This window comes from Aotus nancymaae, unplaced genomic scaffold, assembly GCF_030222135.1.
Source record: "Aotus nancymaae isolate 86718 unplaced genomic scaffold, 86718_ANA_hifiasm-v0.15.2.pri h1tg000059l, whole genome shotgun sequence".
NCBI lineage: Eukaryota > Metazoa > Chordata > Mammalia > Primates > Aotidae > Aotus > Aotus nancymaae.
Window position 1 is genome coordinate 30,971,765 of NW_026988473.1, and position 26,660 is coordinate 30,998,424.

The window sequence follows — 26,660 nt, forward strand, 5'->3', positions numbered from 1 at the left end:
GATAAAATAAATTTCTGTTACTTAAACCATCCAATCTATGGTATTTTGTTATGAAAGCCTGAGTCAAGTAAGACAATTCCCAAAATGGCTTTGTCTTTCTCTCTCCCTTTTTCATTCCCTGGCCCATGCGCCTTCTTGCAGCTCCTGCCCATTTGTCTTTGTCCCAACGTTTATTTAAGAAAATAAAAGCATGCTCAAGGCTAGATGAGAATGTAACATTTTGCCCAGAGGAAAATTAAATTCTGAGAGAGCATTCTGAAGGTGCATATTAAGTGAATTGGTGGGGTGAAATGTAATTTAGGAGATGGTGAAATTGCATTTGAATGGAGATGCAGTCATCTCGCGGCTCTGTGTCTATCTGGAGATCATTTCCATTTCAGTTTCCTACATGCGTCATGTCCTAGTACTCCCCCACTACATTTCTTTTGAGACCATCAAGAATAGATAACTCAAGAATGATCTGCAGGTCAGTGTACAGGTAGAAGTTTCTAACATTGGAATAAAGATAGGGCAAACATAAAAATCATGAGCATAATGTTTGTTTTCATTTTTGATCAATTGATTTCTTATAATGTATTAGGTAGTATAATAGGATAGTAAAAGTGAAAGTTTCAAGACATCAAGATAAATAAATTCAGCTATCAAAATGAGTCAGACCATCCTTTAGGAATTTCAGAGTAGATGGCCAAAAAAGTCTCCGAGAGCCTCACTATCAGTAAGAGATTTTAAAAATGTAGGTGTCTGAAAACGAGAATATTTTATGAAGAGGAATGCTTTGGAGGAGCTTGTGTAAAATTCCCACCCTATACCCTGTTGCTAAGGAGGCAAGGTGGAGAGGTATATGCTCCTTATTTCAAATTCAAGGGAGGGAGGATGAAGTGGGATCATTCAGGGAGCTTCATAAACAGTTCCTAGAATTGTTGGATACAGTGACTAATATCTGACTCATGCCCAAGAAAGCTAAAAGTGAAGAAGTTAGCTAAAGCTTCCTGTTGCTTAAAGTAGAGGAATGGAACTGGAAATCAACTACTCTCCCTCCACCCTCTCCTTCTGTCAATATTGGGCCAATGTGGCAAAAATTCTGGGGCCTGAATGGGAAACCCACCTTAGGAATGTCTATTTAATAAAGGCTCCTGCTCAGTACGATTCTTGATGGAGATTTGAGGTATACAGTGTTAAATGAAGAAGGCCTGCCTCCAGAGGTGCACTCCCCATGACAAGGGAATTATGGTTGGAGCGTCCCAGCAGAGATGCTTCTGAAAGAGCACAGGCACATGCTTAGAAAAGAGTCACTGTCAAAAAGCTATTATTTCTTAAGGGGATGCAACCATTGCATTTAGTTCTTCCTCTTTTCCCACTCTGTATTCTAATCCAGAGGGACCAGTGATCTAGGAACAGGGAATAGAAATCCCAGATCGGGGGAGAGAGAGAGAGTTAAAAAATTACCCCTCCACTCTTCCAAGGATGGGAAGTGTTTAATATTGACTCAGGTTTGATTAAAACTGTTGTTATTAGTAGGGACTGGCAGTTTTTGGTTATTGTTGTGTTTATGAAGCAGAGAAATGATGGGTTTTTGGTTACTATTGTGCTTGTGAAGTAATAATTAAAATTTTGTTATCAAAAAGTGACCATCAATACATCAGGCCCTGTAACCTGATAGATTTCCATCCAGTGGCAGGAGAAGGACAGCTTCCTTTGAGCAAATTCAAAGGGACAATGGGAGAGCAAAATAAAGTTGCTTTTAGGATTGCACTCTGTGAGTCCTGTTTGTTCAGCATACTGATGACAGCAGCATACAGTATGTATATGTTGGAGCTAATGCCCATAAAATTGACTGCATTTAGATCAATATGCCTATCTTCAAAAGGATGAGCCACTTTTTTTTCTTCAAATACAGAAAAACTACTTAAAGCTTTTCAAGGCCATTAAAATTCTTGGTTCTGACTTCAGATAAATATTTGTTTTAGATACGGAAATCAATCTGCCTGTCATAGTCAACTTCTCTTTTTAGATTAAACTGTCTTTCCATCTCTCTTTTGCTGAAAAAGAATAACATCAGGCTGTTCTTTGCTCCTGGGAAGTCACCGAAGAGACAATGGTTGTTTCTTGCTTTTAAAGGCAGCCTATCATTAGGGTACCCAGAAGTGTATTGTTGGGGCATTAGGGTTCTATAGGGAAACAGAACTAAGATAGATGTGTGTATGAAGGGGAGTTTATTAAGGAGTATTGACTCACGTGATCACAAGGTAAGGTCCCACACTAGGCCATCTGTAAGCTGGGGAGCAAGGAAACCACTCCAAGTCCCCAAACCTCAAAAGTAGAGAAGCTGACAGTACAGCCTTCAGTCTGTGGACTCACTGGTGTTAAGTCTAAGAGTGATTTAGACTCACCAGTGTAAGACCAAGAGACCAAAAACTGAAGAACCTGGAGTCCAATGTTCAAGGGCAGGAAGCATCCAGCACGAGAGAAAGATGAAGGCCAGATGACTCAGCAAGTCAGCTCCTTCCACCTTCTTCTGTCTGCTTTATTCTAGCTATGCTGGCAGCTTCTTAGATTATACCCACCCATATTGAGGGTAGGTCTGCTTTCCCCAGTCCCCAGACTCAAATACTAAGCTCCTTTGGCAACACTCTCATAGACACACTCAGGAACAATACTTTATGTCCTTCATTCCAATCAAGTTGACACTCAATATTAACCATCACAGGTACCTAATGGCCTTCATCATGGTCTTGTGTAAAAGACTTTACCCAAAGAGAGATGATGACGTTTGAATGAATCAAATCCTTTCTTTTGGGAATTTAGGCTAAGAGACTCAAAGAGAAGTTCTGATTGATTCTGGGTGCTGATGTTGAAAGACTCCTGTAATTAAAAGCCACATCCATACTGAGGAGATTGGAACTGCTGTGCAGGGAGAAAGAGAACTGTTAGGAAAGAGACTTGGGAATCCTTAAAGCAAGAGTGACTATTTTGGTCCTTTAGCTATTTTAGTTTTAGTTCTAATTCCATGGACATCATTACAATAGAACCTTTCTTTCATGTAAAGAATCTTACTTTCCTTTGCCAATAAAAGCCTCTGATTAACGATTGACATAAACTTGACCCAGTGGCACTGATTTCATTGTATACCCCCAACAATTATGCCTTCAAAATTCACTTAGATCTTAGCTGCTGTGATGGACTTTTTGTTTTCTGCTTATTTTAAGGGTAGCTGACATTCCAAATGGAGCATCTATTATTATTTCAGTTGGTTATCAATCGTTATTAATTTCATCATTTAATCTGGGCTGATTGTCTAAATACCTGCATCTTCACATGGACAAGCAGACCACCTTCTATATATAGACTTTTAATATGATTATTATGTACATTGCTTAAAACTGGCTGAGATTGTTTTATTATTGTAGATTTTATTGGCTGATCTTTTTTTATTGGAAATTGAGAAAGAAATGCTAACATAGTAAAAATATATTTTGCTTTAGATTTTGGAAAGTTATATTTAAGATGGAAATAAATATACTCCATGTAAGGGAGTCTTTGAAGAATTATGGTTTAATAACTTTGTTTCCTGTCTCCTCTGTACTTTCACTACTTTCTCCCTGCTCCTCGACTCTGGCATTTGGTCTAACCAATATTACATATCCCCCAGGGTTACCCTCTGTTTCCCCAGATGCATTAAGCCTTTGAAGTAATCTCATTTGGAAATGTAGCATTTTATCCTGGGGTGATATGAGTTTCTAGGAAGCCACTGAAGGTACGATGGTTGTATCCTGCTTTCCAAGGATCAAATTTTAAATCCCAGTCCAACATTATCAAGTAATCTATCTCTACATGGACCACTGAAATACCCTCATGATAATGCTTGTAAAGAATGTTGGAGTGTGATAGATGGTACACAGGCTCTAAAGTCATGAGAACTCTCTGAATCCTGAATTCCCCACCTAATAGCTCTGTGATACACTATCTCAAGGATATGTACTTTACCAGTGGAACAGGTAGGCGGCACTAGCTTGCCTTTTTGTGTGGAGTATTTCATATGAAATAGCAGTCTGATTCCCTGAGCCACTCTGAGACAGAAAGAAGGAAGAAGTTTTATTTAGGGAAATCTCTCTCTCTCTCTCTTCCCCCTCCCTTTCTATCTCTCTCTCTCATACACACACACACACACACACACACACACACACTCACTCACACACTCACACACACACACACACAACCCCCTTCCCTCCAGGTTCAAACTTAAAGTACTAATTAACAAAGCTGTTTTTCTTATTTGAACAGAAGCTTGTGATTTGCGGTATATATGTGAACATTATTAGATAACTAATTTTATACTTGGTTCATGTGAGTTGATCTGAAACATCATATTTAAGCTCATTGAATATTGTGGATCTCTATATTAGTTAAGGTAATATTACCTGCTGTAACAGATAAACCCCCAAGTCTCAGTGACTTAAGAGAAATTTGTTTCTTGTTTATATAAAGTCCTTTCAGAGGGAACAGGTGTTTGGGCATGTGTGAGTTCTCTGGTCATTCTGAGATTTAGTCTGATGGAGCCTCTGCTACTCTCTGTGCATGGCTTCCAAGGTTGCTTTAATCATGAGTACTCAGTCACCTGAGATGAGAAGAGAGTGTGATTCACCTGTCAGAGGGTTTATGAGCCAGACCTAGAAGTGGCACACATCATTCTGATAACCTTGCTTATTGGTAGAACTCGATGACATAAATATACCTTTCTACAAGTGGGGCTGCAAACTTTGACCCCAAGAAAAATAGAGAAGCTTTCTCTGAACACATAACAATCTCTGTCACAATCCAGTTGTCTGAGAACAAATATCAGTTTCATCTTTGTCTCTCATCTAGAACCACCTCCTCCCCTTCCTTAGTCCAATTCCAGGCCCTTAAGACCCTTAATACAGTTTTTTGTATAATGACCAAATTAATACCCTTAATACAGTTTTCTCTATAATATCCAAATGTGGCTTCCCATGAGCTGGCAACTTAACCTGTGGACAAAAAGACACGTTATCTTTCTTGTCCATTTCGACCCAGTATTCAGGGATGAAGTAGGGACACTTTGCACAATAACTCTGTTCACAACAACACTTCTATTCATAAGAAGAAAGAATGAGAGATACAGCTCATTGGATTAAGCAATGATGAAACCCTACTGGGCATGAAATCTTTTTTGCCAGGCCAGTGAAGAGAGTTCCTTCATTAGATGCTGATTCTTCGCCCTAGGGGGAACATTCTTGTCCATTGTTCTCCATGGCTCCAGGATCTCTCGTCTGGAAAGCTCTTTCTTGTCCATTATCTTCCATAACCACACTCAAAGTGGATATTGGAGAATCATCATCCTAGGTGTTGTACAGGTTTAGTAGTCTATTTTCTGCTCATCAAGTTTGGGGGCCCAAAGTCATTTTTAGTCTGGTGTCCTAGTTTATTTGACAATCAGCTCCTTCAAATATTTCCATTTAGTTCCTAGTGCCTATAAACATGTTCAAAGTTTTTTCTTATTCATAATGTTTACTCCTGGTTTTTTTTTTTTTTTTTTTTTTTTTTGCTTTCTTATAACTTAGTGATTCTACCATGATACTACCTGAGATAGAAGACCTAGACGGGAAGACCATACCCTAAATCTGTCTTTGCCTCAGGATCCAGTTTTAATGGACCTTTGTTTTTCAAATCCATCTTATCTCTTACTATTTGGGATGACGAAGCAATAGACCTTTAGATACAATTGAGGCAAAAATTTCTGGACTTTCTCCATTCCCTTTTTGCAAAAACCCCATCTCTTTAACATCTACAAAGGGAAAGCCAATCCTCTTAACATTCTGGTCCTTTGTAAGCCTTTCCCTTAGAGCAAGGGCTGGTAAAATTTTTCTGTAAAGTTTCAAATTATAAAGATTTTATTTACATTGTGGGCCATATGGTCTTTGAACTCTGCTTTTGTAGTACAAAAGCAATCATAGACAATATATTAAAAAAATAGTGTGGCTCTATTCCAGTAAGTTTTGTTAAAAAAATAAATAAAATAAAAAGGTAATGGGCCAGATTTGGCCTTCAGGGCATAATTTGCTGACCCTGCTGTAAAGCTAAGCTAAGGTATGTGGCCAGTCTTCACGTTTTCCCAGGTGAAAGTTGTACTCATTTTTTTTTTTTTTTTAGACTTAGTCTTGCTCTGTCCCCCAGGCTGGAGTGTAGTTGTGTGATCTGGGCTCACTGCAACCTCTGCCTCCTGGTTTCAAGTGATTTTCATTCCTCAGCCTCCCTAATAGCTGGATTACAGGTGTGCACCACTATGCCTGGCTAATTTTTTGTATTTTTAGCAGAGACAGGATTTTGCCATAGTGGCCAGGCTTGTCTCGAACCCCTGGCCTCAGGTTATCTGCCCCCCTCGGCCTCCCAAAGCACTGGGATTATAGGCATGAGCCACCACATCCAGCCGAAAGTTGTACTCTTGAGAAATAATAAAATTCTAAACCACTAAGTGACTAAATAGACTCTTCTTTTGGCCAAGGGGGCCCCGTAGAAAACTTGGAAGCTGAGTTCATGGCGTGATGGGATGGGAGGTCAGAAAGACCTCATGATATTTCCTCCTGTCTATTAGGCTTTCTTCCCTAAGGGCTAACTAGACCCCAGCTTTTTCAAAAGATTCCATACTGATAACATCTACTAGTTTATCTTCCCAGCTACAGAACAAAGAGAAGATGAAAGTAATTATTCCTTCATTTTACCCTGAGATGTCTGCTTCCTCCATTTCTGTTTTCTTTGTTCACCTTATTTTGTATAAAGTGTAGAATTACTGAGTACTAACTAAAGTCTCACAAGTAGGTAATCATTTGTCTAATTCCCATGCCGACTCCTCTATCTTTGTAAAGAAAAATGTATAAATATTAAACCTCTTGAGAACCTCTTTGGAAAAAACAGCCATAAATGTGTCTGTTACTTGAGGTTTTCCTGGACTCATTCTCAAACGGGCACAATAAACCTTGGTGACTGAGATTTGTCTCTCAGTCACTTATTTTGGTTGCCACTCTGAAGATTACTTTTTTTTCCCCTGTTGTACAACAACTAAGCCAATCCCATATGTGCTAAGATGTTCATTAATGCGACTTCCAATACCAATATATGTAAGTTAAAATAATGCGTTTTTTAAAACGAATATACTCACAAATATCAGTGACTTAGAAGTTTACTGTGTTGATGCACAGAGTCCATACAACTGCTATAAGGGGTTGTTGATGCTGGACACACTGTTCCATGGAGACATTCGGGGATCCAAGTTGACAGTGGTTCTGTGATCATCAACACAAAGGTTCCAAGGTCACCCTCAGTATTGACATCCAGCAAATAGAGGAAGGGAATAGATGATCACTTATGAGAGGATTTTATAGGCCAGGTGTGAAAATGTGTGCAGTACTTCTGCTCACATTCCATTAGCTGGAACGTAGATACAACTTGACTGCAAGGAAGGTGAGAAAATACTGTCCAGCTTTGTAGTCAGGAAGACATAGGCGCATATCTTGGTAAGTAGATTTGAATTCTCCACCTTTGTCACTAAATGCATACTAATGACTTGAAGCTTCACATACCAGCTGTGTGACTTTAGACTAGGCTCAGGGCCCATTTCACTTTTCTTACATTAGGAATAAAATCTAGATTAAATGTACAATGCATAAAGAGATGCCTTGTTAGTTGTCAACTAGTAAGCACTGAACACACCTACAGGAATATAGTAAACACATGTACGGCCTTCTCCCAGTTTTATATATATTAACATCTTACCATGTTTGTAAGAAATAAAACATTATAAAGACAGTTTGAGGCTCTCTGGTTACTTTTCCACAGTTCCTTTCCTCCTTCATCTTCCTCACTACCATGAATTCTGTGTTTATTTTTCTTATGTACTGGCCTCACATTTTTGTGATTCAAGTGCTGCTGACTTACTGACAGTTTCCAATTACAGTCTGCCAATTCTCTCATGGGATGAATGGCATGGTATTCTAGTTAAAGCATTTCAGAAATGGAAGGTTCCCAATCCTTCAATCCTCAAAACTGATCTCTAGGTTCAGCAACCCTTGGCAAGGGGAAGAGGTATGAAGTTAAATAATCAGAGGTCAGACCATGATAGGCCTCATGTTTCAGCTAAAAATTAAGATTTTTTTTTCCTGAAAATAATTGGAAATCTCACCAATTTATTGGCATGGTCGAAGTTGTGGTTTAAACATACAATTCTTAAAGTCATGTGAGGACTTCCCAGAGCCAGGAGACATCCACCATAGTGCTGGAGAGGGATTGTCAGACTTCAACTAAAATGGCAGCACATGGAGATGGAACTTTTCTTGGTCTAGACCTAGAGAGTTCACAGGTTTTCATTCTTGCTGCTTCAGAAAGGAGTGTACTCCCATTTGGCGTGGGAGTGCCATCAGAAGAAACTTCTGCTTTTTGCTAGTGGCCCTTTGAGCTAAATGGTAAAGGGGCCTCTCTTCATGAGGATTATAGCTCTGTTGGACTCCTAAGTGCTTTACATGCATTATATTTTTTAATCTGCATGGCAACTATGTGAGATAGTTACTGTTTTTACTCTATTTTAAAAGTGAGAAAAGTGAGATCCAGAGGGGTTAACTAGCTTGCTCAGACCAGAAAGAGTATGAGCTGGGTTATTTTTAACTTAAATCTGACTTTACCAATTCACTGCATTCTCTCTCTCAAGGGATAACCGTCACCTAATCTTTATTGAAGAATTACTATGTGCCAAGTACTGTTCTAAACCCCTTATATCTGTTATTCTATTAATTATGAACACAACCCTCTGAAGCAAGAAATATTATTGTCCCCATTTTACAGTTGAGGAAACTGAGGTCCAGAGATTTTAAGTAACTTGTTCAAGATGACACATCTGGTTAAGATGACTGAGACAACATGAATCTAAAGCCATTGCCCTCTATTCTCTCTAATGTGAAGGTTTATTATTTTGATCTGCAAAACTACAGGAAGAAGGAAAAGGCTATAATTAAACATCGTTATTATATATTGATATTAAACATTGTTATATTAAACATTGTTAATAATATTAAGCATTATTAAACATTGTTATTATAGCCCTAATTTCAATGTGTTGCTATAAGCCACACCCAATACCAGATTAGAATGGACAGAGCTGATTATTATAGCAATATCTATAGTTTTTCTTCAATCCTTACCAAAATACTTCTTATTATGATAGAGTAGCCGAAGGAGAGCGGGGTTAAGAGCAAGGAGGCTAGGGTTCTAATCCTGGCTCTGCCACAAACAGTGTTTGTGATTTCTTTGGTCTGAATGTTTATGTTCCTCCAAGATTCATGTTGAACCCTGATCCTTATTGTGGTGGTATTAAGAAGTGGGGCCTTAGGAGGTGACTGGATCATAAAAATGAAGCTCTTATGTATGAGATTAGTACTCTTATAAAAGATGCTTGAGGGAGCTTTCTGCTGTTTCCACCATGTGAGGATGCAGCAAGAAAGCACCGTCGTTGAAGTGGGGAGCAGGCCCTCCCTTATAGACAACAAATCTGCTGTCACCTTGATCTTGGACTTCCCAGTCAACAGACTGTGAGCAATAAATTTCTGTTGTTTATAAAGTACCCAGTCTAAGGTAGTCTGTCATAGCAGCCCAAAAGGACTAAGACACTGATCTTGGGTAGATCACTTAAATATCATTGGGTTCTAATTTTTTCATCTCAAAAATTCGAGAAGTAAACTAGAGAACCTCTAGTGTCCCCACCCACTCTGTGATTCTCTCTATGCCTTTTTTCTCTCCCATTACATCGAAAAATGACTTCAAAAAATGACAGGAAATTTAAGTGACAAAACACTTTTGGAAATCCAACAAGATTATTTTTAGTATCTCCAAAGATGAAGAAAGGTAATTTTTGTAGAAGTACTAGGAATTATATTTTAAGATTTCATTCTACTAATGTTATAAAATACACAGTATCTAAGTCATCTGTTTGTACATAAAACAATCCAAATCTGTGACTCTGGTGGCCAGCATCTTTATTAAAAAAATAAGATTTAAATAAATTAGTTAATATGAGTGTGAAACTAAGTACGTAACTAAGACAGTTAACATCTTTAAAAGAAATCAGCTCATGAAATAGTTAATATATAACCTGTTGAAAGAAATCACAGATTTGGGAAAGCATGGATAGAGAAAAGAGAAGACTGATATAGATAGGATCCTAGAAAACAGCAGTTTCCTCTATCCCCATGGCTAATTCTTTCTAAAGGAGCTATTTCTTAATACAAATATATTTGTAGACAAGTGAAGTACATTTATTCAAGCCTACTTTCAAATCCTTTGTTATTCCAAAGAAGTGGATCCTAGGGAGGGAAGAGTGAGATTGTTGTTTGTTTGGTTTTTTCCCTTTATCTCAAAAAGGAGTTTTGCAGGAGCCTAGTAACATGTGATCAATTTGTTTAAGTAATGAATAGAGGCAGGCTGATTTCCACAGCCCCAGATTAAAATTTCTTGCCTTAACTAATAGGCTTGGTAATGACAGCTGGGAAATCCTGAGCTGTGTTACTCCCCATCTGTACCAAACAATTCAGAGACATACATCATGCTCAATACTCCATGTGTCAGAGGGGAGGCTCTGTGGAACTCATGCCACTACTTTCATGGGACTGGTGTGGCTGGGGGCAGCCTCATCAGTTTACCTCAAACATTCTCTTCCAGCATTTTCCTACGTTTGAGCTTTCTGATCTAAAGAAGCCATTGTTGTGTTTCTCACTAAGTTCCAGGCAGAGTGCTAGGCATTGAGGCTACAATGCTGAAGAAGATGCTGACTTGCTCTAGAGGGCCCAAGAGTCTACCAGAAGACTGCTGCAGTTAGTTCTTTCACCCACTCCCATGACCGCTTCCTCCTTCTAGGCTTACATTTCCCCCTTTCTAAGAGAAAGGCATTGTCTGAGAAGACTTCTAAGATTTTTCAGGAAGAAACCATGCACAAGTCTGTGAGTTACGACTGAATAAACCTTATGAAACCAGACCTAGGAATATAGAGCTGAATGGTGATAGAGTCCTAGCCCCAGCACTCTCAGTTCCTGGAGTTCCCTCTGCCTGTAGACCAGGGATCCCTAGAGTCTGACAATCCCCTGGTCCAGTGGTTTGCACCCTGGGCACATTGCACACACACAGATTTTTTGAATATCTGGGTCCTTCGGGACAAGTGTAGGAGGCCGAAAATGTCCTCTGTCCTTTATTCTTTCATTTCACTGAAGGAGCAGTAGTCGGGTCCCAGGCCTTGCATTGTGCAGTCAGTGCTGTCGCTGTCACACTTGCCACAGTGACACTGGGTGGCCACTGGGTACGTATAAAAGGAGTCTGCATGGTGAGCACAGCCAGGCACTCTCACTGTCTCATACACCAGTTCCTTGAAGGTACACGTTGTCTGGATGTTGGGCGTGGCTGGGTCCTTATACACCAAATCCTGAGGAGTTTAAGAAGAGAGTTAGGTTACAGTACTGTGGAAGTTCCTATTTAGCTTAGTCAAAATGAGACAGAAATTGAATACTCCTAGCTCTAACCTTTACCCATTAAACCATGACATTATAAATGACCTATATGCTTTACTACATTTCCAAATTGTTCTTGAAATCTTACAGAAAATATAAGTAATTTCTTTTCTTCCTATGACTATACCAAAATATTAGTTATTTTTCAAAGTATAAACAAACTTTGAATTTTAACATAGAAAAATGATGAAAAAACATGACAGAATTTTAAGTTGAATTTTCTTTTTCTTTTTTTTTTTTTTTTGAGACGGAGTTTCGCTCTTGTTACACAGGCTGGAGTGCAATGGTGCGATCTCGGCTCACCGCAACCTCCGCCTCCTGAGTTCAGGCAATTCTCCTGCCTCAGCCTCCTGAGTAGCTGGGATTACGGGCACGACCCACCATGCCCAGCTAATTTTTTGTATTTTTAGTAGAGACGGGGTTTCACCATGTTGACCAGGATGGTCTCGATCTCTTGACCTCGTGATCCACTCGCCTTGGCCTCCCAAAGTGCTGGGATTACAGGCGTGAGCCACCGCGCCCGGCTCGACTTTTCATATTTAATTGAAAGCTATATTAATGACAACTTAAACTATAAAGATGTCCAATGTCGTAGAAAAAAATATTTTAAAGCACACTGTCTGATGTATTTATAAAAGATCAAAAATACATAATTTTAAATGTTAATGCTTAATTTAACATGTTTGCTAAGGCTCACATAAGATTTTAAATATTCCAATTCTTTGTAGACATTTTTCTCGGTTAAAAGCTATATACTTTGGAGGGTTCTTAGTTTCAAAGGATATGCAGGTAGCATGTAAGATCTTTTAATCCAGGTAGAAATTATTTGTTGTAGCACTTACCAGTGGAAAAATTATTTGTACTGCGGAAATAAATTTGGGCTGCTGTTTTATTTTAATATCATTCTACCAAGTGTATATCCCAAGAAGGTGCAACAAATTTTGTAATAAATGGAGTTTGATCAAACTCATTTACCATCAAATAGAGTATCTTTCATTTAAAAAGTTGCCATTTTCAGTTTTATATAAAGAATGAAATTCTTCTGCATAGATAACTAGGTGCTGCAGGGAGAAAAGAAAGCACCATGGAAACTATTTCTTTACTTGAATTAGTGCAAGGAAACTGTGCAAACACAGACTAGCAACTGATGCCTCTATGTCTTAGTTTTCTCATTGCTGTAATGAAGGGAGTGGGTTTGCTGATTCATTTTTGTTCTAACAGTCTGCAAGAAATTGATTGTGTTCTCAGGCTGTTTGTTGGCATTTGTATTTAGGAGGGCCAGGAAGACAGTTTTTATAATGTGGCTGTCTGTGTTTTTATGTGACTTGGAAACATATTTTGGTACTATTTTTGTGTCAAAGATGTAGCATCAGTTAAAGAAATTGTCTTTTTGAGAATATTGTAGGTCCTTTATGATTAAATATATGTATGTTTCCATGTTTATAGGTAAAAACATAACATAGAAATGCTGTTTTTCCTGTAAATGCAAAGTTGGGCTATTACCAAATTGATCAGATTAAATCTGAGGCTTTTCTGTATTTACCCAAATCAAATCCAAGCCCAAACATCTAACTGATATCATGGTCATTAACCCCAATCACAACACAGACAATATTGGCTAAAGGACTCATGACTGTTACTTAGAATACATAAAATATTGATAAAGTAGAAACTAATGAAACCTGCCTCATACAGAGCTTCAGCATCCTCACTTTCAGCAAAGCACAATACCTACCCTGGTGTAACAGTAGCCAGCACACCAAGTGGTGTTGATGCTTATGCAGAAATGACATTCTTCGTTCTCTATTGCAATGGTGATGTTGGTGAGCTCACAGCTATTGCAGCAGATTGCTTTCCAGCAGCAGAAAAGGAAGCAAAACTGGACTGTCTTCATCCTGATCTGGGAAGCAAACAAGCCCATTAGAAACTGAGAAACCAAAGAACGATAATCATTATGTAAGCTGACCAAATCAGAAATCGTTGGTCTGCTCATCCTCCTCAATCACATTTTGCTTCAACAAGGTTTTTTTCCTTCCTTATGCCTTTCTGCTTACATCTTTGTTTCTTGGAACAACATTTTTCCTTCATTTTTTTTGGTTCTTCATTTTTTTTGGTTCAGGGTGAGAATAGATTATAGATTAAAACTCTAATACAGTATTTAAGCAGAGGAATATTTAAAGATTAGAATCTTATTGCTGTCATAAAGTGATTACTCTGAAGCAAGTAATTGTGATCATCATATTTCTTCCACCATTATTTTAAAGACTATATTTGTCTTAAAATAAAAATATAATTCTTTTCTTTTCTTGAGACAAGGTCTTTCTCTGTTGCCCAGGCTGGAGTGCAGTGGTATGATCATGACTCACTGCAGCCTCAACCTCCCAGACTCAGGCAGTCCCTCGACGTTGGCCTCCCAAAGTATTGGGATTACAGGCATGAGCCACCACGCCTGGCCAAGAAAATTCTGTACTACAAAATTATGTCTTCATTTTAAGAATCTCATAAATGTTTGCTTTTGCCCACATTTGTTTAAAATAAGACTATTTCAGAAGTGAGGCATATTGGTCTATAAAGTCAGCTGCTTGCTAACAGAGATTACAGTATATTAACCATATTTTACAAGCCAGGTTGACAAACATAAATTTCCTACACAATGGTAGTGAAAAGCTCTAGTTTTTTCCTCTACGTCCTAAGAAATCTGTAATTTCAAAAGTAGCTGTCACCACTTGCAAACTGTAGATGCGAAGACTCACCTGTGGTCGGCTGCCTTGCCTGGGAAGAGCTGTAGTCTGAGTGAAATCTCAGTTCACCTTTTATACAAAATTATGTGCAACTAACACCTTATGGATTTGTTGGGTATTAATATGGTCAATGCTAGCCTGAAGCTTGCTGTAAGTGAATCACTGTTTAGATAGACAGGGAGATCAAGCTTTGCTAAAGTAGTCTAAACGCAGTAGATTAGAAATAATGATGTTACCAGAGATGATGATTTTGTACAAATTAAATTTGATACAGTAGCACACCCACTCCTTTACCTTGTCAAATTAAATGTGACTCCAGGTTTTTCTTTTGTATCTTTAACTCAGGAAATTCAGAGTCCTTTCCAAGTATTGCTTTGACCCTGTTGAGGAGATGCATTAAAAAAATGTGTTTAATAAATTGTTCCAAGAGCCTATCAAAACCTATAAAGGAAGAAACAAACAAAAAGAAAGCATTTCATGATCTGGCTCCTGTCTAAAGTGTGAACTGTATCTCTCTTTCCCTCCCACATTCTGGTCCTCTAATCTCAATTCTTTAGTTTTTGATGTTTTAGCAAGAACTTTCTACTTTACTTGTAATTCCATAAATATGTTGCTGATTCATTTCTTTAGATCTTTGCACGTAATGTTCTTTCTTTCTGAAATGTCCTTGCCTCCTCACTGCCTCCTCCAACACCACCCTGAACCCTGGCAAATTCCCCAACCTTCAACATTCAGGGGAATTTCACCTGTCAAAATTTAGGATGGGAGATGAGGGAGAACTATAATCACTACCTTCTGTGTATAACTATTTATATGCTCTTGTTTCTTCCAATAAACTTTATTTCCTTGGAGACGATGATTGCTTTGTTTAATAAATATTTATTAATCAAACAGTGTGACTGGAGCAAAAGGACAACAGCAGTAATATTATTATATGATGTCAGAGAGATAACAGGAGTTAAATAATATAGGACCTTGTAGGCCAATGTAAGGACTCTGGTTTGTACTCTATGTGTAATGGGACCCATTGAAGGATTTTAAGTAGAGGAGTGACATGATCTGATTTAGGTCTAAAAGGATTCCTCTGACTGCTATGTTGCTAATGTAGGGGAACAAAGAAACAGGAAGACCTGTTAGGATGCTATCAATAACCCAGGTGAGAAAAGACGTTTGTTCAGATTAGTGTGGTAGGACTGGAGGTAATGAGACCTCTTGATGACTGTTGATGTGTTTTGGAAGTAGAACCTACAACATTTTCTGATGGATAGGTATTGATTGTGAGAGGAGGACAAGAGTCAAGGATGGCTCTAAAGATTCTGATTTGAGTAGCTGGAAGGATAAACTTGCTATCAGCTGAAAGGGAATGGCTGTAGATGTAGAAGTTCGGGGAAAGGAAATGGAGTTCAGTATGCATGTGTTGAGCTTATGGTATTTGTACTACATCAAGGAGATAATGAAGTTTCTTTTTCTTCTTTCCAAAGAAGACTGAGGAGGGCCATTGAGGAAGGTAGGAAACGGGGAGAATATGGTGTCCCAGAAGCTAAGAGAGCATCTCAGAGAGGAAACAGTGACACCTGTGTCAGATACTGCTGACAAGTAAGATGAGGATCAAGAATTGTACAATGCATATGTGATGTAAAGACCACTACTGTCCTTGGCTATGTAGTTACTTTGGAATGATGGAAACAAAAACCTGGTTAATGTGCATCAAAGTGATTTGGAAGAGATAAGTCATAGTGAATATAGACAAATTTTTCCAAGAGCTTTTTTGTCTATACAAAGATTAACAAAGAAATGGGTGTTTGGGTGATGTGGTTGTTGGGTAAAGATAACTTTCTTTTGTTTTATTTTTATTTTTTTATTTTTTGAGACAGAGTCTCACTCTGTCGCCCAGCCTGGAGTGCATTGGTGCAATCTCAGCTCACTGCAACCTCTGCCTCCTGGGTTCAAGCCATTCTTCAGCCTCAGCTTCCTAAGTAGCTGGGACTACAGGCAGGTGCCACCATGCCTGGCTAATTTTTGTATTTTTAGTAGAGATGGGGTTTCACCATGTTGTCTAGGCTGGTCTCAAACTCCTGACCTTAAGTGATCAACTTCCCTTGGCCTCCCAAAGTGCTGGGATTACAGGCATGAGCCACCCCCACCTGGCCGCAGATAATTTTCTTTTGATTTTTCACTTTAAGGTGAGAGAAATAAATGCATTTGTATGGTGATGGGAATGATTGAGTAAAGCGAAAGAAGGTGGTATTAGAAGTAGAGAAGAGGACTGGGCATGGTGGCTCCTGCCTATAATCTCAGCACTTTGGGAAGCCAAGGTGGGTGTTTCATGAGATCAAGAGATCGAGACCATCCTGGCAACATGGTGAAATCCCATCTCTACTAAAAATACAAAAATTAGGTAGGCATGGTGGTGTGTGCCTGTAGTACCAGCTACTCAGCAGACTGAGGCAGGAGAATCACTTGAACCCAGGACGCAGAGGTTGCAGTGAGCCAAGATTGCTCCATTGCACTCCAACCTGGCAAGACTGTCTGGGGAAAAAAAAAAGAGAGAGGAGAATTTCTGGAGTGTTCTTAAAGAGGCAAAAGGAGATAGGTTATAGAACAGATAGAAGAGGAGTGGAGGCGTTGTCTTATCTTCAGGCAGAAGCATAGAGAGCTCATCCTATATTAGGCAGGAAGGCAGAGCTTGATGGTGCAGATGCTGGTTAGTAGGCAGGTGTGATGGGTGCAGACACTGGGGAGTGGGGAGGGGTGGTAGGTGCAGATGCTCGTGGGTGGAGAGGTGGTGAGGGAAGATGCTGGTAGGTGGGGAAATGCGGTGGGTGCAGATGGTGGTGGCTGGAAGGTATAGTGAGTGTATGTGTTGGTTGGGGGGAGGTGTGGTGGGTGCAGATGCTTGTAGGTTGAGAGGGGTAGGTGCTATAATGGTGGGTGGGGTGGGATAGTGGGTGCAGATGCTGGTGGGTAGACGAAGTACAGATCTGTACCTACCACACTTTGCCTGTTAACAGCAGGGGTTCAGCAGGGTGACCAAATGTTGGATTCACCTAGGATTCTGATTTTATAAAATATGTTTGACAAAGATAAAACTTAGCATAGCAGTAGACATTGTAAGCACTAAATCAATATTTATGTAAATGAATATTGTAAGTGTAGAAATATTTTGAAATCTGTCAGTAAATGGTAAGCAAGCATATTTCTGAGTTATAGAATGAATAATTTTATATTTTTAACATATATATTAAAAATACTAATGATTCTTAGAAAATTATAAATCCTTTCAATTTTTCCAAAGGAATGCTTACATTATTATATCTATTGGTAATACCTTGTATTATGAAACAAAATTTTTCATGTCACCTATGTATAATCACAAGATTTGTGTGAATGTAAATGAACTACTTTGTTTTAATGACTAATGTGTATATAGTATTAGTTCCTTAAATTCACTTTTAAAATATTAATAGGTTCTTTTTAACTGAGTACCTCCTACCTCCCAGGTGAAATTGCTTTTGCAAAGGCTATGACAGTGAGATAAATCTAGCATGGCTAACTCTACCTTGCCTCTAGACTCACAGGCTGGCTGTCCTCACTCATTCCTGGTCATAGGCCAAGCTAACCACGGAAGGAATTTAGTTTATAGTTTAAGTGAAGCAAGGATAATAGTCCTACCCTAAAACTAACCCCCTCCTTGTTCAGGGACTGAAAATGGCCTTTCGAAACAAAGGAAATGCTATGAGATTAGGATTATGGGACGGACCTGAATTCTGATAATGTATAGGCATAGTTTTTATAATCTCTTACTAGTTCAGGAGACAGGAGGCCAGAGGACACAAGATTTGTGACTTCCTTGATTGTTCCTATTGTAGAGCCTACCGTAATCTTTTGAGATTTTTTGAGGCTTTTGCATTCTGGCAACAAACTGACTCTACTTGGACACACACTTCATGACTCAAGTGGTCCTGTGGCCTGCACTTGAGAGCAGACTCGATGGAGGACAGTTTTCCACAACCTTACAATTTCATTCCCCAACCAATCAGCAGCATTCATTCCCTAGTCCCTTGCCCACTGAATTATTGATAAAACCCTAGCCTCTGAGCTTTCAGGGAGACTGATTTGAATAGTAACTCCAGTCCTTCCACCTAGCCTGCATTAATTAGATTTGTTCTTTACTGCAATACTGTAATTTCAGTGAAGCAGTTTTGTCTGTGCAGTGGGCTAGAAGAACGCATTGGACAATTACACAGGCATTTAACTAAACTCACTAAATATAAGTTCATATAGAATATTAACAATAACAAAATAACCTTTTGTTTTTTTTTAGACAGTCTCATTCTGTCACCCAGGCTTGAATGCAGTGATGTGATCTTGGCTCACTGCAACCTCTGCCTCTCAGACTCAAGTGATGCTCATGCCTCAGCCTCCTGAGTAGCTGGAATTACAGGCATGTGCCTCCATACCCAGCAAAATTTTATAATTTCTTTTTGTAGAGACAGAGTTTCACTATGTTGGCCAGGCGAGTCTCGAACTCCTGGACTCAGGTGATCCTTGGTCTCCCAAAGTGCTGAGATTACAGTTGTGAGCCACCACATCCAGCCCGCAATAACCTTTTTAAGAAGTTACTATTCTTCTTTGAAAGGTGAGGAAACTGTGGACAAATGCAACTTGTAAGTAGCAAAGAAGGGGTTCATATTAAGATGGTTTGACTCCAAAGCCAGGGGCTATGCATTGAACCATGGTGACCTCAGTGGTCTACATTTTTCATCAATTCCATTAATTGGAGAGAGGCCAAGACAGACATCATCCAAAATTTGGGCCAATATTCTAAATGCCCATATTTATATTTCCACCTGCAGTGAGGTGAGAGATTCCCAAAAACAGCCCTTTGCTGGGCCTGCCAAGAGGCCTCCAAATCTTTCTCTTAATTGTAAGCCTCTTATGGCTAGCTCATCTCATTAATGTATTTGCTAATTAATGTCATTACTCTCATTGAGGTTTTTGAAATATTTCATTGATAAAAATTTAGAGTTCTGGCCAGGCAGTGGCTTACGCCTGTAATCCCAGCACTTTGGGAGGCTGAAGTGGGTAGATCACCTGAAGTTGGGAGTTCAAGACCAGCCTGACCAACATGGAGAAACTCCATCTCTACTAAAAATACAAAATTAGCCAGGCATGGTTCCAGCTACTCAGGAGACTGAGGCAGGAGAATTGCTTGAACCCAGGAGGCAGAGGTTGTGGTGAGCAGAGATTGCACCTGTGTACTGTAGCCTGGGCGACAAGAGGGAAACTCCGTCTCAAAATAAAATAAATAAAAAATTTAGAGTTCTTTTTATTCACCTTTGAATCCCCCAAAGAAATAGAATTTCCATTACATAATAGACACTAAAATACTTTGTTGAACCAAAGGAAAAAAAAATTACGCATTGTTTTTTTCTATGGTGTGCTGGTCCATAGTCTGTTTGCTATCAAATGCATTCCTTGCTTTTGTTTGGATATACGCCCTGTTTTTTTGGGGAAGGGACCTCAGCTGGCTGCTTTTCCCATTCGCATTAGCAGGAGTTTGCCTTTGTGAAGGGAGATTGGAAAGTGAATGCTAGGAAGAAGTTAGGGTATTTCTCTCTACCTTTTGCATTCTGCTTCCCTTCCTAGCAGTGACTACATGGTTTTCCTGGCTCCAGGTCTCACTGGACAGGACAGCTCCTCTCTTGGTGGTCCCGTTTTTGTGAGGAAACCCCAGCTGTGGTTTGAGCTTCTGCTGGGTGATCTCACCTTCTGGCTTCTGGGAACACCACCTGTGTTCTTCCAATCCTGCGGATAAATGGAGCTTCTCACTATTATTTATCTCTGATTGCCTCATGTCCCCTGTCTGGCTTTTCAGCAATCTAATACTTGAGCAGCCAAATCTCTGGATTAATGAAGTCCCTGAATTTCTTCTGTTTTGCATATCAGGTGTGATTTCTGCTTTCCTGACTAGAGACTGGCTGACATACCTCCCTTTATTTCTAACCCTCTAGAAATAAAGCTCTCTTGGGCATTTTATTTCTTTCTATATAAAAGCAACTCTTGGGCTTTAATACAGTAATGTATAACTCAATATTTAACAAATGATTGAACATTATTTAGTGAAGTCCTATGTCATATCCACCTTTATTGGCTTAAAACACCTCCTACCACCTCAAAATCACGTGTATTCCTTTTGCTTCTTCTTTGAAGGAAATAAGGTTCTAGTCCTTCTGCCTGATACATATTTCTCCTCTCCTTTTCACCTAAGCTACTCCTACAAGTACTTCAAAACTCCATCTAGAAGTAACTTCTAGGAGACATTCACCTACCCTGCCTTACACAGCCTCCAATGCCCCACTTTCAGCTCAGCACTTTCTGTTTTATGCTTCCTTAGTTCCAGTACCTACCTCAGTGATAACACTTAAAATATATATATAGGTACTTAAAATATATTATATTTTAAGAAAGACTCTTGCTCTGTCACTCAGGCTGGAGTGAAGTGGCACAGTCTCAGCTCACTGCAACCTTTACCTCCCAGGTTTAAGTGATTCTTGTGCCTCAGCCACTGGAGTAGCTGGGATTAAAGACATGTCACCACCATGACTGGCTAATTTTAGTATTTTTAGTAGACACAGGGTTTCACCATGTTGGCCAGGCTGGTCTTGAACTCCAAGACTCAAGAAATCCACCCGCCTTGGCTTCCCAACGTGTTGGGATCACAGGTGTGAGTCACTGCACCTGGCCTCAAAATAGGAAATTAAGCACCTGTGTTCATGTCTTGATAAATTACCTGCTCCTTCTATGTTCTCATATCCTTTCCTCCTTTCCTTTTCCCATGTGATATATGTTTTACAATGTAGTTTTAAATGTTTAATATGTTTCATTTTCTAATTATTTTATTCATGTCATTTAAAATTATTTAGACATATCTATTTTATTTAAAATATAAAGTAATAAACCTATATGATATATATTTCCATAGAAAATGCCAACATTTAATTTAGTTTTTACCCTATCTAATAACCCAACAATGGTAGTACAGCACTTCACTGTCCAGTGTGGTAGCCACCAACCACAGGTGGCTATTAGCACTTGAAATTCAGCTAGTCCAAATTAAGATATACTATAAGGGTAAAATACACACTGGGTTTGAAAGACAAAATAAAGCATGTAAAATATCCCATTAATAATTTTTATCTTGATTATATTTGAAATGAAAATAATTTTAACATATTATGCTAATACAATCTGTTATTAAGATCTCACCTCTTCCTTTGTACTTTGGCCTTTAAAATGTGGTTACTAGAAGAGTTTAAATCACATAAGTGTTTCACATTATGTTTCTATTGGACAGCACTGATGTAGAACTTGCCGGCTAATGAGTAAATTTGCCGCAGTCACAAGTTGTGCTTACTTGGTCTAATGTCTGGTGCATGTGCATTACACATTGCCAGACTAGGTGAACTCATATAACCATAGAAATAATAAAATAAGAAGCCCACTGGTTGCCAATGTTTATTAATATGAAGACACTATAATGTACTGTATATTTTTCAGTGAGATTCAATCTTCATATTAGCAGGAAAACTTCTTATTCTCATCCATTGAGGCAGTCAGATGGAACTCTATTTCATCAGATGAGACACTAGAAAAGCAAAACAAAATCAGCCGCCCATCTCTACTGTATTTTCTTTCCTTAGAGCAAGATGGAGCAAATGGCATAGAGTGCTCCTGATAGGAGCTCTTTTAAAGGCAGGTGATGGCACTCAGAATATTCCACGATGATGTTCCAGTAAGAAGTCAGTACATTTGGTATCAGTCAACTGATAATGCATGAAGCTAAAAATATTTCCTAGGCTTGATAGCAATTGGAAGCTGCATAGAGTAAGCATTCAATAAGTACGAATTTGATTTTGTTCTGATGCTGGTTGGCAGGTTTCTAGCATAAAGCACTGAGAATAATGTGTACATCCAAGTGATTAACAATATATTGATGCTTCACATAAGCTATGTTCAAAGGATAGTAATCTACTGATGTACCAGCAGTTATCACCAGTACAAAATGCAGATGCCAGTTGATTTTATATCTTTGTGTTTTAGGAAAGAGCATAATATGTGATGCGCACACGCACACACATATAAAGTACTGAAGTAACAGTTTATGGTGCGTTCACATCTTAAGTTCATGCATATCCTTTGAGGAAAAGGTTATTGTCCTCATGCTACATAGTATAAACGTCGATTGAGCACTGACTCTGTACCAGTCACTGTGCTAAATGTTTATATGCATTGTACCACTGAATGCTCTCATGAGCCATATGATGTGTATGTTATCATTATCTGTGCATTACGAATAAAGAAATGAGGGTCAGTGAAGTGCATTAAAGTGACCAATGTCATAGTAAGTAGCAAAATATCCATTCCAGACTATGCAAGAAGACTCCAGCATCCTTCATATTATTTTACTCACAATAACTATTTGCTAGACAGACTGACTCAGTGGATGAGAAGCATCCAGGGACTGAAGGGCACAATTAGTATTTGACATCAACATATGTTTTTTAAAATTTTGGATAAATTCTATTTGATTCCTTCATCAGGAAAAGGAGGGCCAACTGGGAAGACTGGGGAAACAGAATCTTAGGAAGAAAACTGAAGAAAAAGATTAAGGAAACTGTACAATGAATCATTAATCCAAGTAGGTGCATTAGAAAGTTAGAGACTAAAGAATGAGTTGTCTTTTATTGAAGATATAAGTGCCAAGCTTAATGCTAAGCACTTTTGATGTGGCATTTCAATTTATTTAATCCTCACAACCTTAAAAACATACTATAATTATGTCTAGTTTAGAGACAAGGAAACTGTGACACAGACAGTTGAAGTATCTTTACCAAGGCCACATGTCTGGTAAATGGAGTAGCTGTAATTCAAACCCAAGCTATCTGGTTCTAGTGCCTGCACTTTTACCACTATGCCATTCTACCACCCACTCTTACCAGAATAAAATCCAGCCCATTTTAGAATAAATATATGTGCCCCTCCATGCCCTCGACAGTGAATTTTTACTCCTCTGTGTGCATATGTGCATACACATCTGTGTGTAGAAGGAATTGTGCTAAAAGATCAAGGTCTGGTTTTCTTCCTACAAAAGAAAGTTCCTCATAATAAAACCTGTCATTGTCAGAATGCATGAGGAAAAAATGGAGTGCAAGTATTTCTTAGATAATTTAACCATCACTATGGCATAGACAAGTCACCCCAAATATTCCATATACTGGCCAGCATCATCTGGCTTCCTTGTATTTAGATTGGGGTCATGTGACAAGTTTCAGCCAATATGCTATGTGGAGAAGTGAATTGTATTATACATAGGCTGAGGTGGTAAAAGTCTCTTCTGTGAGTACTGTAGGGACTTTATTTTCCAGGTGTTGCAGCTAAACATTGATTGAGATTCTGGCAGCATGTTTCCTTGAGTGACTGTGTGAAGCAAATCTCCTCTGACTCATATTAGATATTTAGTATAGAAAAGAAATTAACCTTTTTTGCATTAAGGCCTTGAGAATTTCAGGGTCTTTTGTTCCTGCACTATAACACAGCATATTTTAACGAATAGGTCTCTACCAGGTTACCTGGAGGGCATCTCAGCAGTGCACTTGACTTTGTATGATGCCAGACCACAGGGATGGAAGATATATACAGTGTATATTTGCATAGCCTTGGATCTTCTTTAACATAATTTTCAGAATCCTCTTTGCTTTTCCAAGGCTTTCAATCCCCATCACAACTCTGTCCACTCTATGCCCCACCTGATCCTCCAGCAGAGCAGGAATAAAACTGTAGCATCTACCTAAGTTACCTCCAGCAAGACTCCCTTTGCCTGGATTTGTTCCCTCCTTTGAAGCAGTTTAGAGTTACTAGGTGCTTTCCATCTTTCCATTGCCTTTAAATGAACAGTGACAGAAGCAACAATGACAGCAAAATTAAATACTCCAGAAAATTATTAAAAAAAACACTAGCTGATTTTATAGCTGCTCTGCTTGTCCTAAATGGCCAAGGGCAGTGTTCTTTGTAAAACAAGATTGCTAGAATCTGAAATTTTGCCCAAGGAAAATAATTTATGTTATAAAAATCTAATCCTGTATACAATAATAACAATAAAATGTAGGAAGCAGGTTGAGACATCAGGTTGATGCTATGAGTCTTCATAAATATTGGCAATTTCTATGAAGTTATTTTCTCTCTCTGATAGACCAGTGGCCCCCTCTGAATTACCTAATATTAGACCAGTTCCTTTGTTTCTGGTCCCTTGCTCTCTTGACACTTACCTGCCACATTCATTAAGAAACCCCAAAAGAGAATGGAGATAATTTTGAATGAGAGAATAGACTTTTAAAGGAGACAAATAATTTATTGCTTTAATTCTACTTTGTTTCTAGAATTATTAGTATCACATTTCAAAAATTGCTTTCAACTTTTTAATCTAGTTTGTTCCCAAATATTCCTCAGAGCAATCTTTTAAGGCAGCAGAGTAAACATTACTATCTCAATAAGGCAGAAAGTTAAGACTCTGAGTGACTTACCTATGGTTACATTGAATGGCAGACTTTTTATACAACCATGTAATTTAAAGCATTCTATTTTAGGTGGCTCCAGAGTCTATTTTTGGCACAGAAAAAGGTAGCAGCGTTAGGAGCACAGTGTGGCAAATACTGCCAGTTGTCCCTTGATAGTCAATTTCCCACTATTCTGCCACAGGAATAGAATTTTTAGGCAGGCATATGGCTGCCCAGAAAAAGAGCAAATGTTCCACCTTCCACCTTCCTTGCAGCCAGGAATGGCCTTGAGTTGAGCAACAAGATATAAGTAGAATGCTGTGTGGCAGCTTTCAGCAACTGTAGGAGATAGGTGTTAAGCTACTTTTGTTCCTTTTTTTTCATCCTTTCTCCATACTGCTCCTTGTAATGTGGCTATGTAGTCTTGAGCTAAGATACTGGGTGGGTGGGGTAGTGACCTAAAAGGCACCTGAGTTGTCAAGAACTTTTCAGAACTACCAGTCCAACCTTAAACTGCATAACTTTAGAATTTTACATAAGGCAGAAAACAATCTTTATTCTATTTAGGTCACTAATATTTTGGGTCTCTGTTACTTCTAGTTGAGTGACTCTAACTCAAAAATGTAGTCAAAGTCATCATCTCAGGGAAGAGAGCCCATTCTTAGGTCAAATATGTATGATAACCATCCTTGACAGAATCTATGGAGGGCAGAGGATGCTTGTGGTCCCTTGAGATTCTGAGAGTGAATCCTGGCCCTATGCTCTTAGAATTATTAAAACTGAATGGGAAGGGAATTATCATTTTTAGACTGCAACTTTTTGTCTTCCAAAATCTGGATGTTTTCATGCATCTTTGGTGCAGAACTTTTTAGATGAATATACATGTGCCATGAGGGATTTTCTGTCTCTATTTCCTTCCTTCTTCTTCCTTCCAGTGCTGGTTAGAAAACAGTCTTTTAGCATAGTACATTGATGTATGCTGCTAGAGATAAGAAAGGAATATTTGGATTGTAGATGCCCAGCTATGAAGAATTTGAAAAGTCCAATCTGCAGCTATGGAGGAACTAGGAAGAAATGTATCTGTGACTTTGATATGAGAGAAGGGAAATAGGCCAGAAGCAGAAGGGTAAAAAAGGGAAGCTGGGGGAGATAAGAGAGAGAGGATTCTGTATCAAGCGCTGACTCAGTATGTATTTAAAGTGATCAAGAAAAGTGAAGAAAGAATCTAAATGGCTTTTTATGTGTATTGCTGGGGGATTAACAAGATGCTTGCTTTCAGTACTGTATTGTATTCATCTGCGCTTATGTCTGCTTAGTGCCATGGGTCTAGGAAAGGGGTTACATAAAGTAGAGACTTTCTCATAAAATGGACATGTTTGTGGCAGTGTGATTTAGAAGGAAAACAGTCTGTTGGCAAAATGAGAATTTAAAGTAATATATTTTTTAATGACTAGACTTAGGCTATCCTGATGAAGAAGAACTGTTGCTTATTGTTGGAGAAAGATGTGTGTGCTCTTATTTGGGGTCTTGCTCAAAGCAGGTGAAAGAACTGTTTTCTTTGGAGCTCAGTGACAAAGTAGGGCACAGGGTTAGAGGGAGAGGAACATTCTTCTGTTTCATCAGGGAAACTAGCATCCCTCTTTTCCCATCCATGTAGTTCAACACCAGCATTCTTGGCAAGAACTTTGGCATTCATGCAACTGGCATCATCTGCAGTGCAGACTGCTCTCAAGTAGTTCCCAGGTCCTAGGGAATGAGAGCTAGAGCAAGGGTAGGAAACATGGCAGACATTAGGGGGAGAATGA

The 26,660-nt window shown here is 38.8% G+C and overlaps 2 protein-coding genes across 5 annotated transcripts in view; one reads left to right on the forward strand and one right to left on the reverse strand.

Moving 5' to 3' along the window:
* The window catches only part of KCNA4 (potassium voltage-gated channel subfamily A member 4), a 236,875-nt gene that overhangs the window by 4,309 nt on the left and 205,906 nt on the right, over positions 1 to 26,660 (forward strand). The gene's annotated exons all lie outside the window — the stretch shown is intronic.
* Positions 9,866 to 14,346, reverse strand: FSHB (follicle stimulating hormone subunit beta). 4 transcript variants are annotated; one of them, XM_021665028.2, is made up of 3 exons: positions 14,312 to 14,346; positions 13,294 to 13,458; positions 9,866 to 11,473 (listed from the first exon to the last, which is right to left on the reverse strand). In XM_021665028.2, the coding sequence occupies exons 2-3, from the start codon at positions 13,450 to 13,452 to the stop codon at positions 11,243 to 11,245; spliced, it is 390 nt and encodes a 129-aa protein (XP_021520703.1). In that variant the 5' UTR covers positions 13,453 to 13,458; positions 14,312 to 14,346; the 3' UTR covers positions 9,866 to 11,242. The 4 variants fall into 4 exon arrangements, with proteins under 4 accessions (XP_021520703.1, XP_064220718.1, XP_021520700.1 ...); XM_064364648.1 differs by having other exon boundaries at positions 13,294 to 13,485; XM_021665025.2 differs by having other exon boundaries at positions 14,282 to 14,346.

Coding starts and splice junctions, on each gene's coding strand:
- FSHB (XM_064364648.1), bottom strand. CDS start 13,479: ATGGGCTTGTTTGCTTCCCAGATCAGGATGAAGACAGTCCAGTTTTGC. Junction 11,474..13,293: donor CTGGCTACTGTTACACCAGG/GTAGGTATTGTG, acceptor TAAACTCCTCAG/GATTTGGTGTATAAGGACCC.